Source organism: Lissotriton helveticus, chromosome 8 (genome assembly GCF_964261635.1).
Source record: "Lissotriton helveticus chromosome 8, aLisHel1.1, whole genome shotgun sequence".
Lineage (NCBI taxonomy): Eukaryota > Metazoa > Chordata > Amphibia > Caudata > Salamandridae > Lissotriton > Lissotriton helveticus.
Window position 1 is genome coordinate 355929908 of NC_136069.1, and position 15010 is coordinate 355944917.

The following is a 15010-nucleotide window of genomic DNA, read 5'->3' on the forward strand; positions in this document are numbered from 1 at the left end:
TCGCATGTTTTGTTCTCCTGGCAGATGCACTGTCATGATCAATAGATTCCTGGCAAGCAGCCAGTGCCAGATCGCCTGGGATTCGAGAGACAGAGGGCGAGAGTGTGTTCCACCTTGTTTGGTCAAGTAATACATGGTGGCTGTATTGTCCATTTGTACTAGGAACGATCTGGACTGAATTGACGGCTGAAAAGCCTTGAGGGCTAAATGAACCGCCAGCAGTTCCAGCATATTGATATATGATACGTCTGCTCTCTTTGGTCCATCTGCCCTGAGTTTGCAGATGACCCAGATGCGCTCCCCAACCCTGAAGCGATGCATCCGTGGTCAGGGATTGTTGTGGCAGAGGTTGATGAAAAGGGACTCCCACCAGAAGGTTCTGTGGTTGCAGCCACCAGAGAATGGACTTCTTTGCTGTGGGAGAGAGGAGAATCCGGTTGTTCCACTGACCCGAGGATTGATTCCATTTGTCCTCGAGATCTTGCTGTAACGGTCTCATCCTCAATCTGACGTTGGGTATGAGAAAAATGCAAGAGGCCATCGACCCAAGCAGACAAGCCACCTGTCTTACTGATGGCTGATGAGCTTGAAGGATGTTGTTGCCTTTGTTTCTTACTGATAACAATCTCTCCTCCGAAGGAAACACTTTTCTGAGGTCGGAGTTTAGGTTGGCCCTCAGACAGTGGAGTGATTGGGTCGGTTGAAGGACCGATTTGTCCAGGTTGACATGCAGGCCTAAGCGCTGAAGGTGTTCCTGAACCATTTGATAATCCCTTCAACAGCCAGTCGTCCAGGTATGGATACACACACAGGCCTTGGCGATGTAATGCTGCCGCTACTACTGCCATGCATTTCGTGAATACCCTCGGAGCTGATTTTAGGCCGAAGGGTAAGACCTTGAATATTTGATGGAGCGTCAACATTCGAAACTTCTCCTTTTTGATGAACTTGTTCAGAGAACGTAGATCTAGAATTGGTCTGAACTTGTTTGGCTGGTCTTTTTTCTGAACAAGGAAGTATCTTAAGTAAACTCCCTTTCCTCTCTGTGCTGGAGGGACCTCTTCTACTGATAGCTTCTCGAGAAGGGTTGACACTTCCTAACGCAGGAGTTCTAGATGTAGGTGACAAGAGTTTACCGGAGGAATGTCTCTTGGGGACGCACAAAAGCGTAGAGTGTACCCATTTTGTAGTATATTCAGCACTCACTGATCTTTAGTTATGTTGCGCCACTCTTGAATGTAACTTGAAATACTTCCTCCCACTGGAGTGTGCAACGGTGCTAGAGGATCCAGAAACTCACTGCTTCCCTGGATTTTGTGTTGCGGAGGAGGACTGCTGTTGATGTCCTCCTCTTCCTCTTGAGGAACGCCGGCCTTGGCACTGGGACTTGCCCTGTTTGTTTGCGACCATTGAGAGGTTTGAACCCTCTGTTGATAATTTTTCCGATTGTAGGGCCTGAATCGCCTCCTAAACTCCTTTTTCTTCTCCAGGCCCACAGCCTTTAAGGTGTCTAACTCGGCTTTCATTCTGGCCATTTCTTCGTCTGTGTGTGCACCAAACAGTGAAGTGCCAGAAAACAGGAGATTCAGGATGCGCTGTTGTGCCTCCGGTTTTAAAGCTGTGAGGCGCAACAAGGAAGATCTTCGTGCACATATGCTATGTGCATAAGCGTGAACTGTCAGAGACGCACCATCTGCTGCAGTGCTGATTACCTGGTTGGCCACCAGAGCACCTTCCTGTAGGATGTCAGAGAAGTCCTGTTGATCCTCCTTTGGGAGTTTTTCCTTGAAACGCTCGAGTGAATCCCATAAGGACCCGTCATAACTGCCCAGCAGAGCCGCAGCGATGGACACTTGAAGAGAAGACGCTGCAGAGCCACAAGCCTTCCGTCCCCAAGATTATCCGGAGGAGCGGTGTAGGAAGGTGCAACTGCGTGTGTCTTCTTTGCTGCTGCAATAATGACAGAGTCCAGAGGGGGAACCCATTTGAGGAAAAGAGGATCTGATGCAGCTGGTTTATATTTTTTTAGGATCCGAGCTGGAGCTGCTGGAGCCGATGATGGAGCGAGGAATATATCCATTACCGGCTCGATGATACCAGGGACCAAAGGAAGCAATGGCCTAGCCGCAGACCTTTGATGGAGGGTCTCGAAAATGATGGACGTGGTTGTCAGAGGAACTGACATGGTGATGCCTAGCTTTTGAGCTGTTCTGGTGAGAACATCATGAAAGGTGTTCACATCATCGATAGGCAACACTGTGGAAGGAGGACTATCCGTCAGGGTAGGTAAGTAATCCCTTTTGGATGAGTGTGTCAAAGAGGAAGACCAAGATGGTGTAAGCCGCCTCTTGCGATGCCCCTGAGTCGACCTGCGTTCAGGGGATCTGCCTCGGTGTTCTCTGGTCCGAGTGGTGGGTGACCTGTCCACTTCCTGCACGAGACGTTGCAATGGTGATCTATGCAGCGGACTGAAATAGTCCGTAGGCCACTGAGCGTGACCTGCCAACCTCTGCTAATGATGGAGAGGTTGGAGCCATCTTGGGGAGAGATGGATGAAAGGAGATCGCTGTCCCCTTGGAGAACCTCTTGGCGGCGATCTCAGAGGCTCCTGCGAATGAACAGAAGCACTGCATAATGACGCAATCATCTGGGTTGAGCTCCGAATAGGGTGAGAGGACTCTCTGCGGCTTCTGGAGCGTGATCGGCGTCCTGATGAGAAATGTGACGTCGATAGGGAGTGTCTCGATGTAGACCAGCTCTGTGTCACCATCACTAGTCAGTCCCTAGAACCTTATCGTCTCCTCGACGTCGATCTCTCAGTGTGCTTCGACGTTGTATGGTGTGACATCGAATGTTTGGAGCCCATAGACCTCGCCTTCGACGTTGAGCGTGCAGGAGACCTCAACAATGAGCGGGTGGACAGAAAAATCCTTCTCAACCTCGATCTTTCTCTCGACGCTGACCGTCTCCTAGAAGTCAGTGGAGTCGAGATCAGGGCATTGCTCGTCATCGACCGAGACCGCCGTCTCGACTTTGGTATATTTCACTCTTGGTCTCGACGTCGAATCCCTCGCCGGAGAGCGTTGACCGCAGTGGGGACGTCTGCTTCGACGCCAATCGTCAGTGACCCTGCGATGGTGGAGCCTGTCTCTACGTCGGACGCCGAATAGAAGGCGATGACGGAGGATCAGACGGAGATGTGTTTCTCGACGCTGGGCGTGCCCGCACCAATGGAGAGAGACTCCTCGATGCCGATCCTCGCCAGGTTGACGACGGAGGAGGATCCCACTTACCTGTGTTCTTCGTTGGCAACCGGTGTTCTCTCGATGACGAGCTCGCCGTCAATGGTCTTCTCGTCGATGTTTTCATTGCAGATGAAGGGATTTGAGGCGCAGAGCCTGACGCCGATGGAGAACATACTGGAACCTTATTTCTAGATGGAGTGGTGGCTCTCTCTTTCCTCTTCTTCATCGGAGACCTGCATCTAGAAGGAGATTTTCTCGTCTAAGCCAGCCCATAGAGGCAAATACTCTCCCTGTCCTTCAGAGTTCTCTTGGACAGCAGCTGTCAATGCTGGCAGGTTTTAGAATTATGTTCAGCAGGAAGGCATAGAATACCGACAGGATGGGAGTCTGTTTTAGCCTTCTTCTTGCCACAGGAAGGGCAAGGGTCAAGGAGAGGGCATTTTTGACTGAAAACTCTCTAAGAAACAGTAGAGAAATACTCCAACACCAAAAAGAGGTTGAAGAAAAGGGTTTTGACAAAGAAAACATAAGTATTTTCTGACAGAAATCAGAAAAAAGCTAGAGCTGAAGTAACCAGGGTCCTGACAGAAGGAGCCGGAAAGAACAACTGACATAACTGTCACCCCTGAGGCATGATGGGAAGCTAGGGGTCATGACTGCCTTAAAGGCACAGTGCCAGTTTATTGCAGGATTGTGATTTCTGCTGTATATTAAAGCAGTTTTCAAATGCTTTCTTTCTCCCTGCTTTATTGGAATGTATTTATGTACAAGAAAATTTCTTGCAACATTGCTCAGCATGACTATGGAAGGCTGCATTGTGTGTGTTTTTATAAATATATATATATGGATCTATATATATATATATATATATATATATATATATATATATATATATATATATATATATATATATATATATATATATATATTGAGCTACATAAATGGTTTTCACATATATGTGATGTGTTTCTGGGGTCCCGCACATAGGCAGGAATATTCATGTGCTTATGACTATTGATGAGGATCCCCTGGAAGAGAACAAAGTCTGACCTATGGGTGGGAAATTGTTTTAAAGCAGAGTGTGTGCTTGGGCCAAGGCGGACATGTGATTACTGAGGTAATTCTAGAAGCAGGTGCTGCTAGTCCAATGAAAAGGGTGAGTCGGACTTGTCCACCATGAAGGTCACCTTTTATAAGCCAGGGACAGCCAAAATGGTGGTTAACAGCCTTGGGTCTGGTGAACTTCTAGTGCTAGAGAAACCTTCCAAAATTATAGATGTTGGTTGCTACAGACACAGCATGGCCCAGTGCCTCCTTAGAGCCTTGCAGGTTTCAGTTCCTCATGTAATTCCAGAGGATAGTGCACGCACAAACACTAGTTGAGGCATAACGTAGTAAGGATTGCAATGGCTTCATCAGTTTACTATTCAATAGAGAGCAGAAACAAGAAGAGCAGGGCTACACTACCCCTTGCAACCAGTCAGTCACCAGAGTAAATAAAGGCATGGTTCTCCCACCTACATTCAGTGAGGGAAACTTACTTAGACTCTAAGCACCAAAAAATCTTTAGTATCAGGCTCATATGGAGAGACACCAACAATCACATAGTGCACAGCAGCTTGGGACTTCAATGTCTAGATGGGGACCTAGTCTCAACTCGATGGTGCAACTGAGTGTCCTGAGCCAAAGTTGGGGGTTTTTGCAGCACAGCCTCAGCACCGGGAGCTTGCTACCATATTTAAGAACCATTACAAGTGAGTCTGGCTGAAGGAGGCTGTCTGATACCAGAGGATGATAGATGTGTGACCAGGTGCTTTTCTACTTTCCAGGAGTTACTTTCACCACTCGTGTGGGGTCAGCCAGACCTTGTATTGACTTCTTGACTCTTCTTCCCTTTGATTAATTCCAGTTTCTCTTGTGTGATTTGTGCCTTCTTAGTGGAGTGGTGTGGCTCACTGGTTAGTGGAGTGGTGTGGCTCACTGGTTAGAGGCGGCAGACCCGGAAGCAGGAGTCGGCCCGGGACCAGGGTTCAATTCCCGACGCGGCAGGGTCGTGGACCAGGGTCAGCGGACTCGATAATTCTCGACTCGGTGCCTACTCTAACCAGGGGTCCCACTCGGCAACTCTGGGCATTAGCTTGCCTAATCTCCACAACGGCCCCATCAACGCCGGGGATGCCTGGCTTCACCTCGGGGACTCCCAGTAGGGACCATCCCACAGGGAAAGCCAGGACGGGTTCCCCAGCGGTATACCGCGCCAGGATACTCCGGTAGTAATTGAGCGGGTTACAAAACAGCTTATAACTTATAACTATGCATGGCAGGAGTGCCGGAAGGGGTCCTTTTCTGATGGTAGAAAAAGGAGTGTAAGCATGTACTGGAGGAGAGGTCCCCTTGCAAGAAGAAGGAATTATGTACAGAAGTTGTCGCTAACAGTTTGTGGCATGGCGTTAATTACCTTAAACCAGATTACTAGGGCCTAAACTACCTTATCTGAAGAAAAATAGACAGAAAGAAGAAACCAGGAACAAGGACCTAAGACATCAAAAAAGAAAACAAAAAGAATCTAGCCTAGGATCACACACAGGAATTTGCAAAGTGCTTAAGACAGGTGTTCTAATCAACACTAATATAAAAAATGTATTTTTAAACAGGTTATGAAGCAATTTCCGAACATCCCACTAGGTGGCAAGGTACTCAAAAAGTGATAATGGGAGACTCAGAACACTGGATTGACAACTAGGACTGAAAATGAGGAAAATGCGAGTATAGCATATAAATACACAAATATATGTGACAATCTACTTAAAGAGAAAGAAGACAAGCAAGGGAGGGTTTGAATGAAAAATTGGAATCCAATGTTTTACTTCTATATATACAAAGTATCTAAATGTCAAATGATACTCTATGTCCTCAGACAAAGCGTGCACCATAACAACTTACAGATATAACACAATCTGTTACTGGCTTCTTGAGGTTGTTTTCAGCAGTCTCCTTTAACTTTGACAAAAGCATAGCTGTTATCTGTTCCACACTAAAGGTATGTTCCTCATCCATGTACATAACCTATAGGGGAGAACATGTAAAATGTCAAATGAAGTTAGAGAATGTACCATCCTAATTTATATGTAGTTGTCCAATTGCAATAATACAACTAGTAACTGTCAAAAGCTCAATACACTTTATAAAAAGAGTGAAACACCATCATGTGCAGCTAGGACAGCACACATGCTTCCAGGCAGTTTATGATAGCAAGAACCAAACCTTAAGACACCCAAGTGCTCGAAAGCACTGGAAAGGGAAAGGTTACAAGGCCACGCATTTATAATAGGCATTGGTTCAGTTCAAATCACTTAATTTCGGCCATCAGGGTCATAACAATATAAACATCATAAATACCTAAAATGAATAAAACATGCTTAGAAAATTTATCCAGAAAGACAAGTTAAGAAATAAGATAGATACAATATGACAGTTGTGTAATGAATGCACCATGATTCATGAATAAATAATTAACTATATAAGAAAGATAAAAAAATATGCATATCTTCCCAAGATGGAAGATAAGATGAGAGTACCATCATATCAGGCAATTATCAGAACAATTGAACACATATACTTAAACTTGATCAAATGGGCGACAAAGAGCCTTGCTACAGAGCACCCAGAAATTTAGAGATGGAAATAGCTATTACTGGATTGGAATCGGATTTAAGAATGTGAAGGGCTTCTTGTTGAGTGCATACTCCTAAAAGCCTGCATACTGGTGCAAGCCAGGTACGTCGGAAGTACTATACCCAGGACACACAAACAAAACATGGGAAATACTCTCTTCTTGAAAATTGCAAATATGACAACAAGTGTCTACTCTGTTAAGCCAACCAGAAGTAAACACTCTGAAAGGTAGAGTGACTATTCGAAACTGGAAATGTAATTTTTTAATGCAATGGAACAGAAAGAAATCCCAGAACGACTTAAACCCGCAAGTTGGCTTCCTATCAGTGTCACAAGCCAATTTAAGGTTACTTCAACAATTAATGGGTGGTGACTGGATTGTTTGGTTACATGGGATTTGCAGTTATTTCACTTTGCTTCATAGGTATTGTAGACTGCATGGCTGGCAAAAATGGCTGGCAAAAATGGAGATTTTTCAATCTTCCCACCATGAAACGCATGTTAAACAAAGCTCCACCCCATTGGCTTTATCGAACAGAATTTACCGTCCTCGCACGCAACTCAACTATCTGACTGATAGTGAGCTATTATCTATTGTATCCACATATGAACCCAGGCCTACCACTAAAACTAAGCTAGAAGAAAACCATAATATTCAAACTATAGTAACGAAAGCCTGTAGAAACTCTCAGGCTAATACTAGAGGGATCAATGCCAACAATCTTAGGAGAGTGGCATTAACGCCTGAAGAATCTCTGCCACCCTTGAGCATTGAGCATTTTCGCTGCGCTCTACTCAATTGTCGATCGGCAAATAAACATGCGGCAGACATAGCTGATCTCATTCTTAACCATAACATTGACATAATCATTCTAACGGAAACATGGCTCTCTGACTCTTCGTCGCCCTGCCTAGACCTACTGGTCCCCCCTAACTACCAGATTTTGAGGCAGGACAGAATCATCAGAAAAGGTGGTGGCATCGCTTGTATACATAAATCTGACATTTCCATAACAAAAATACAAGCTGAGCCTTTAGAGTCGTGTGAATATCTAGGCATGTCCTTAAGAGCAGCAAATAACCTGAACTGTAAACTACATGCCTTATACCACCCCCGGGTACTAAGACCAAATTCACAGACCAGTTGATAGAAATCATAACTTCTAACTCTAATCTGCAGACGAGCGATATATTCTTAGGAGACTTCAACATGCATTGGGAAGATCATGATGACAATCAAATCACCCTGTTAAAATCCTTCCTGGATAGCCAATCCTTAGTCCAAGGATGTCATCTCCCCACCCACAATAAAGGATCTATTCTTGATTGGATCATAGCTAAAGAGAAATCTATTGAGAACATTGCAATCACACCCTGCGACTGGTCGGACCACCACATAATTACCTTCGAAATCCCCCTCAGAAAATCTAAATCATCTACACAAACTATTAAACCTAAAAAATGGTCTAGGGACACCAGAGAAATTAATATGGAAAACCTAGCGGCACGATGCAATATTGATCTGCAGCCACCCATGAGCATGGAGGACGTCAACGACCTCACGCTACATTACAACGAAACAATGTCCAGCATCATTGAGGACATAGCCCCGCTAAAACTAAAAAGATTCTCAGACAAAGACAAAAACCCATGGTTCAACGGAGCCCTAAATGAAGAAAGAAGGTCACTGAGATCAGCTGAACGTAAATGGCGACAACACCCCTCCTCACCCCAGCTAACCTTACTGAGACAATCCAGGAAAGCGTATAATAAAAGCATTATTAAATCTAAAAAAGAATTCTTCAGGAAAGAACTGGACAATGCAGTTAATAGACCAAGGAAACTATTCGATCTACTTAAAGATCAATCAAACAAGGCGGCCAAAATAGCTCCAGTCCTTGCCAAAACTTGCTTAAACAGCGAAGACTTCTCGATCTTCTTTACAAACAAAGCCAACTCATTGGAGAGGGAACTCAAAAAAGCGGCGGATGACATTGAATTGGAGAAGGACTGGGGAGATAAGGTGCCGGAGGAACCAGAATCAGCCGAACCCAAAAACAGTGCGAGATGGTCAGATTTTACACAGGTCAGCGAATTAGACATTTCAAAAATCATGGCGACCTCGAAACCTAACAATCATTACAATGATCCCCTTCCGGCGAAATGCTGGTCCTCCATAAATCACCTGCTAATCCCGGCCTGGTCCAAGATCATTAATGCCTCGTTGTTTCAAGGTCAAATACCAGCCTGCTTAAAAACAGGACAAGTCATCCCACTCCTAAAAAAACCGACTGAGAACCCTTTAGATGCGAACAACTTTAGACCGGTAACCAATATTCCCATGTTGGCCAAAATTCTGGAAAAATGTGTCCAACATCAATTGAGCCTACACATCTCTAAATTCAAGCTTCTAAATGACTGCCAATCCGGTTTCCGTCCAAATCACAGTACAGAAACTGCGATTCTGCACATAGTAGATGACGCTTTACTGGCTCTGGACCAGAATAAAACATGCCTCCTAATCTTATTGGACCTGTCGTCAGCTTTCGACACGGTGAACCATGCCTATATCCTCGATCGACTTAAAAACAGGATGGGATTCGAGGGGACAGTGCTATCCTGGTTCAGCTCCTTTCTGGAGAATAGATCACAAAAAATAATGGTCAATCAAACCCTTTCAAATGCAACTGACAATACTATAGGAGTTCCTCAAGGCTCAACGCTATCTCCATCACTTTTCAATCTATACGTAGAACCTCTTACGGAAATACTTCAAAATGCTAACATTGCTTACCATATGTATGCTGATGACACTCAGCTGTACATTAAGGTTGCGTCGACTGATGATTTAAAGACAATGAACATTGCTCTAGCAAGAACACTTCTATGGCTAACCAAGAACCACCTAAAACTTAATCCTCAAAAAACGGAATTCCTCCTGATTACTCCTAAAAAAAGCAAAACATTGATTGCTGAATGGTCCAACCTCATCACAGCTCTAAAGTGCACTCCGAAGATTGTGGAGTCAACTAAATCTCTGGGTATCATTCTGGACAAAAACCTTAATATGTCTGTACATATCAACACAATGGCAAAAAACGCCAGGTTCCACTTAAGCTACTTAAGAAAACTAAAGCCTTTCTTAAACAAAGCAGACCTCAAAACAGCAGTTCAGGCATTGGTCATCTCAAGGATTGAATACGGTTGCACAACCTTAGCCGGGCTCCCTAAGATCTCAACAGCCCCATTGAAAGCATGCCTTAATGCAGCCACAAGACTCATAGCGGGATCCAAAAAATTTGACCATATCTCCCCCCACTTGAAAGCTCTCAACTGGCTTCCTTTCGAAGCACGAATCCAGTTCAAGCTGGCATGTGTCACACACAAAGCAATTCACAACAAATATCCAGTCTACCTCGCCAAGAAACTCACGTTGTCGGGAGGGTCCCGTTCCTCCAGGAGCAATGCTGATCTACTACTGAAACCGGCGCGCTTCCATAAGAAAAGAACTTATGACCGAGCATTCTCAGGGGCGGCACCGAGAATTTGGAACGCCCTCCCCCCGGAGTTGAGAAGAATTCCAACCATCGCAAAATTTAAAAAGGAAGCAAAATCGTTTTATATGAGGAAATTTCTCCCTTAAATCCTTATAACTGTACTTCTTTTATTTCATTCGGCCTGGCTGGTAGAATTTCCACACAAGCAACTCACTGTACTAGGTTGAAATGTTATTCTAGTTTTTATCTCATTTAAGTTCCAAAGACTTTATAGAAATCTATATGTGAACTTTTTGGTTATGTTAGCTCTTACGGATTTGCTAATACGTAATCACCTATGGCTAGTAACATGTAAAGTTAAGAATGTTGTTTATATGCTATTGTAAAGCGCTCTGATACCCTGTGCAGGGTCATGTTCGCGCTATAGAAAACACTAAAAATTAAAAAATTAAAAATTAAATTAAATTGTGTATGAAGGTATTTAAAACATGTTTACAAAGCCAAGAGTTCTCGTGTTTTATGTTATGCAAAGTGGTACAAAAGGGGGTGGTGATGGACGGAGCATCTGAACCAATCAAACACTCACACCCAGTCAACAGATCTGAGTTTAATCCATCACCGTTCTTTAGCCCACTCTGCCACCCCAGTTCAGACATGGCCATATGCAAATCAGTCTTACCCTGTGCCTCATGGGAACAGTCCAGCCCGAACTGCCAAGCCAGGCCTTCCCTGGACCGGAATCAAGCTTCCTAGGACCGGTTTCTGGCATTTCAGCCGTCTCCAGCCAGGCTTGCTTGAATCCAGTGGTAAAGTGAGCAAGGGACTCAACGTCTGAGCATACCCTGCCAACTTATGGCGAACAAAGCGGTACAAAAGGGGGTGGTGATAGACGGAGCATCTGAACCAATCAAACACTCACACCCAGTCAACAGGTCTGGAAGAAACACAGCAGGTGTGCCTGCTCGGCATACTTAAACAACCTAGAGTGGGTAATATGCATTGGAGGTTCTACAGTTAACTTTAGTACTGGCTAAGAGACGGGTGGCCATAGGGTGACTGAGTATGAGGCACCGTTCTCCTAATTTATGGTATACAAATGTTGTGGAGTGGGCAATGGCGGAGAAGGCACACATGAAGCTGACGAGATGATAAACTGGAGGAGGACTTAGGAACTTGGGCTGCACTGTAGGAGGATATGGGGATGAGTGGAAGTAGTGAGAAGGGCAAGCAATATCAAGGTATGGCATAAACTGCCACACAGGAGCACTGGTTGGACACTGCTTGGGGGGGGGGGGGGACAGATTTGGATCGGGATGAGTTGTCGGTGCTGGGTGGGGGAGCACACCACTATGAGGATTCATGGGCTTGGATGTATCCATGTTTGAGGACTATTGATGTACTATTTGAAACTAAGACTGTAGAGGGTATTGGAGAGGAGACTAAGAGGTGTTGATTGGGACTGGGTACTTTGATACTTGCAATTGGTGATGATGTGGACACGGATCAACTGTAATACTGATTGTTAATCAGTTTGTTATTTCTTATATATAGGAATGGTTATGCTGTAATTGTAGGATTCAAACTTGATATTGTGTGTAGCCCTGGTAATGTAAATTACTGCTATAAGAGTAAAAAAAAGTAAAAAAAGAAAACAGAACACATATCAAACTGGTACTGTTTTATTACACAATCTGACTGAAATTGAATTCAAACAGATCTCCGAGCAAAGCCTAGTGGAGGGCAGAAAGATGAGGAGGAGTCCAACCGCCTGTGCCTTGTTGGACGGCTAGGTCAGCCTGCTACTTTAAATGCACTTTACAGTTTTTAATGTCTTTAGCCTGAAGGCTCTGCAAGCCCATGTAGCCATTTGTTTTTACATATTCCTTTACATATTTAAAGAACATTTGTTTTGTCTATGGGCTCTTAAAGAGACTTTACAGCACTTTTAGAAGCAAGTGGAATTTCCTTTTTAAAACATTTTAACGTTATGGAGAAAATAAAATGCCTGATGGTTAGGCACTGTTAAGTTTATGCAGTTAATAAAACGGGTTCTAAAGAAGATATTCCTCTTTTAGTGGAAGATATTCAGTGTTCATGAATAACAGCAAAGGTCCTATGAGTGAGAGACACTTTTCCTTTCTTTTGTTACCTACGATGTAAAGAATCACGTTTGCCTGTAAATTGAGTTCTGTTAAAAATGCACCCTCAATAGGAGTAGAAATAACTTCAAACCAAAGTAAATGATTTCTACCCATAATGACATTAGGCTAAGTCATTAAAAAAACTTTCCTGACACTATAGAGATCAATATACCTTAACTTACTAAAGGATACTACAGAATACAGGGGCCACAGTGAGCATCAGATGACTCATTCCCATCTCCTCAAGATACTTCAGATTAGTTGACTGGCGCTTTCTGAAGTGCCCTTTCTTTTAAATAATGCTCAATCACCAGGGGCCAGACATACGACCCTTACATTTTGCGACTCGCAAATTGCGACTTGCAAAATGTAATGTACAACAGCGTCACAGACACTGTTAGCGATTCCCATGGGGTCGCAAATTGCCAGCCTCATCAATATTCATGAGGCAAGCGCAATTTGGGACCCCATTGGGAATGGCTAGCACTCCCAGGGATGGTGGCCAGCTGGGGTCAGCAGACCACCATGTCTGGATTGATTTTTAAATGAAGCAGTTTTTCTTTTCTTAAATGCAGCCAGTTTTCCTTAAAGGAAAACGGGATGCATTTAAAAAAAGAAAAATTAAACTTTTCAGTTTCATTTTTTAAGGGCAGGCAGTGATCCCTGGGACCAATGCCTGCTCTTAAAAATTATTTTCTCAGACATTCACAAAGGGGAAGGGGCCCTCTTGGGACCCCTTCCTGTTTGCGAGTGGTTTACCACGTACTTGAAGTAGGTGGTAAACTGCGAGTGTTTTGCTGCCGCAAATGCGGTTGCAAAACAATATTACATGGCAGTGAGTCTCGCTATTAGGATGGGACACCCCTTCCTAATAGCGAGAGTCGCAAACGCTATTTCGCGAGTCAGTGACTCGCAAAATTGCGTTTGTACATGGCGTTATCTTTTTTTGCAGTTGCAAATGAGCCAATCTCCCGTTTGCGAGCGCAAAAAAGGGTTGTACATCTGGCCCTAGGTTCCCAAAATACTACGGTTTCCTGCAACTTATAGATTTCTTATCTATACATAAATGAATTAAACGATGTTGCTATGAGTTTGCTTTTTTATTGTTTAACTTCCTTAGGCTATTTACTCACCACCATACTGTGGTGTATGAAAATAGCTTATAATATTCCCATAGCTAATCATATCTAATTTGGGAATCATTGTTATCCTAGTCTCATTGTCCATTACCAGTACTTTAATTTTGTATTGCAATACAAAAGCTGTAGCAGAAGTAAGTACTCAAGCCTCACCTTAACTCCAACGCCTCCATTTTTCATTGGAACCAAATCATAACTCAAACTGTCCCTCCCCAGTTGAACAAAAGGGTCACTGAATGAACGCCCATGGAATCTCTTGAAGTTATACAATGTGTTGTTGGCATGTGTTATTTGCTGCAGAAAAGAAGAAAATGTCACATCATTAGAACTTACATTTATAGCACAACTCAATATTATAAATTAGTCCACATATTAAAATCCTTGCTGGTAACTACAGTGCTACTAGTCCATTGTCTTTCTTCACGTCCATAACTATTGCGCGATTTTTAAATTTGCGGCAGGACACAAAACAGATAAACAGAACTGTGTGTAAAATCAGGAAAGGTCCATTCTTCCACTCATCATTCCATGGTGAAATCTTTGAATACGGACAATTTTTCACTACAAACTAACCGTTCTCTGCGATATTGGGAGTTCATGATGCTAATCTGGCAGATCAGACGTTTGCTAACCTTAGAAATAGAGACTTAGGCGGTATGCCAATTTTGTCTGTTGATCATTAGCACCTGTGGTATTGAGAGGCTGCAAAGACTTAGGCAGATTTAATGTCTCTATTGTTGTGGTCCCACAGCCTGAGCTATTTTATCGTCTCATAACCTTTAAAAGAATAGACAGAAATTTTTCAGAAGACATACATGCGACCTCTGTCACTTTATTCAAAGCAAATGTGCCCTGATTACAACATGTAAAGGGCTCTTTATTGCTCATACTCCTTCTGAAATCCAGCATAGTCACATAAATGCACGATGAACTCTACTGCCAGAGATAAGTAGAATTAGTCATGCAGAAAGATCATTTCCAGCGGTGACTTGCACCGAGAGGTGGGTTGGATATTACATCATCCCTGTTGACAAAGGTGTAGCAACAAGGCATGTAGGAAACCTTTCTAAGGAAATATAGTATTTTTATTATGTTATGAACCCCAATGTACCCCAATATAGGCCTAGGTAGCTGCATGACCTTTTACCTATATCTGTCCTACCTTGCTCTACATAACGGCTCTGATGCTGACCTGTTATATAGTTAGGTGCAGACTAAATTTTGTGTGGTTTTCTTAGAAAACCAGCATCATTTATTATGCATGAGAATTTCTTAGTATCACAGCAGGATTTCCATCTTCTGTATACTAACTG

The 15010-nt window shown here is 43.6% G+C and overlaps 1 protein-coding gene across 1 annotated transcript in view; it reads right to left on the minus strand.

Annotated features, from left to right (window-relative positions):
• Nucleotides 1-15010, minus strand: part of HSPH1 (heat shock protein family H (Hsp110) member 1) — a 735818-nt gene that overhangs the window by 638406 nt on the left and 82402 nt on the right. The window contains exons 3-4 of the mRNA XM_078656001.1: nucleotides 13851-13991; nucleotides 6189-6311 (exon numbers count right to left, since the gene is read on the minus strand). Of these exons, the coding sequence (XP_078512127.1) occupies nucleotides 6189-6311; nucleotides 13851-13991 (264 nt within the window). The remainder of the gene's footprint in view (nucleotides 1-6188; nucleotides 6312-13850; nucleotides 13992-15010) is intronic.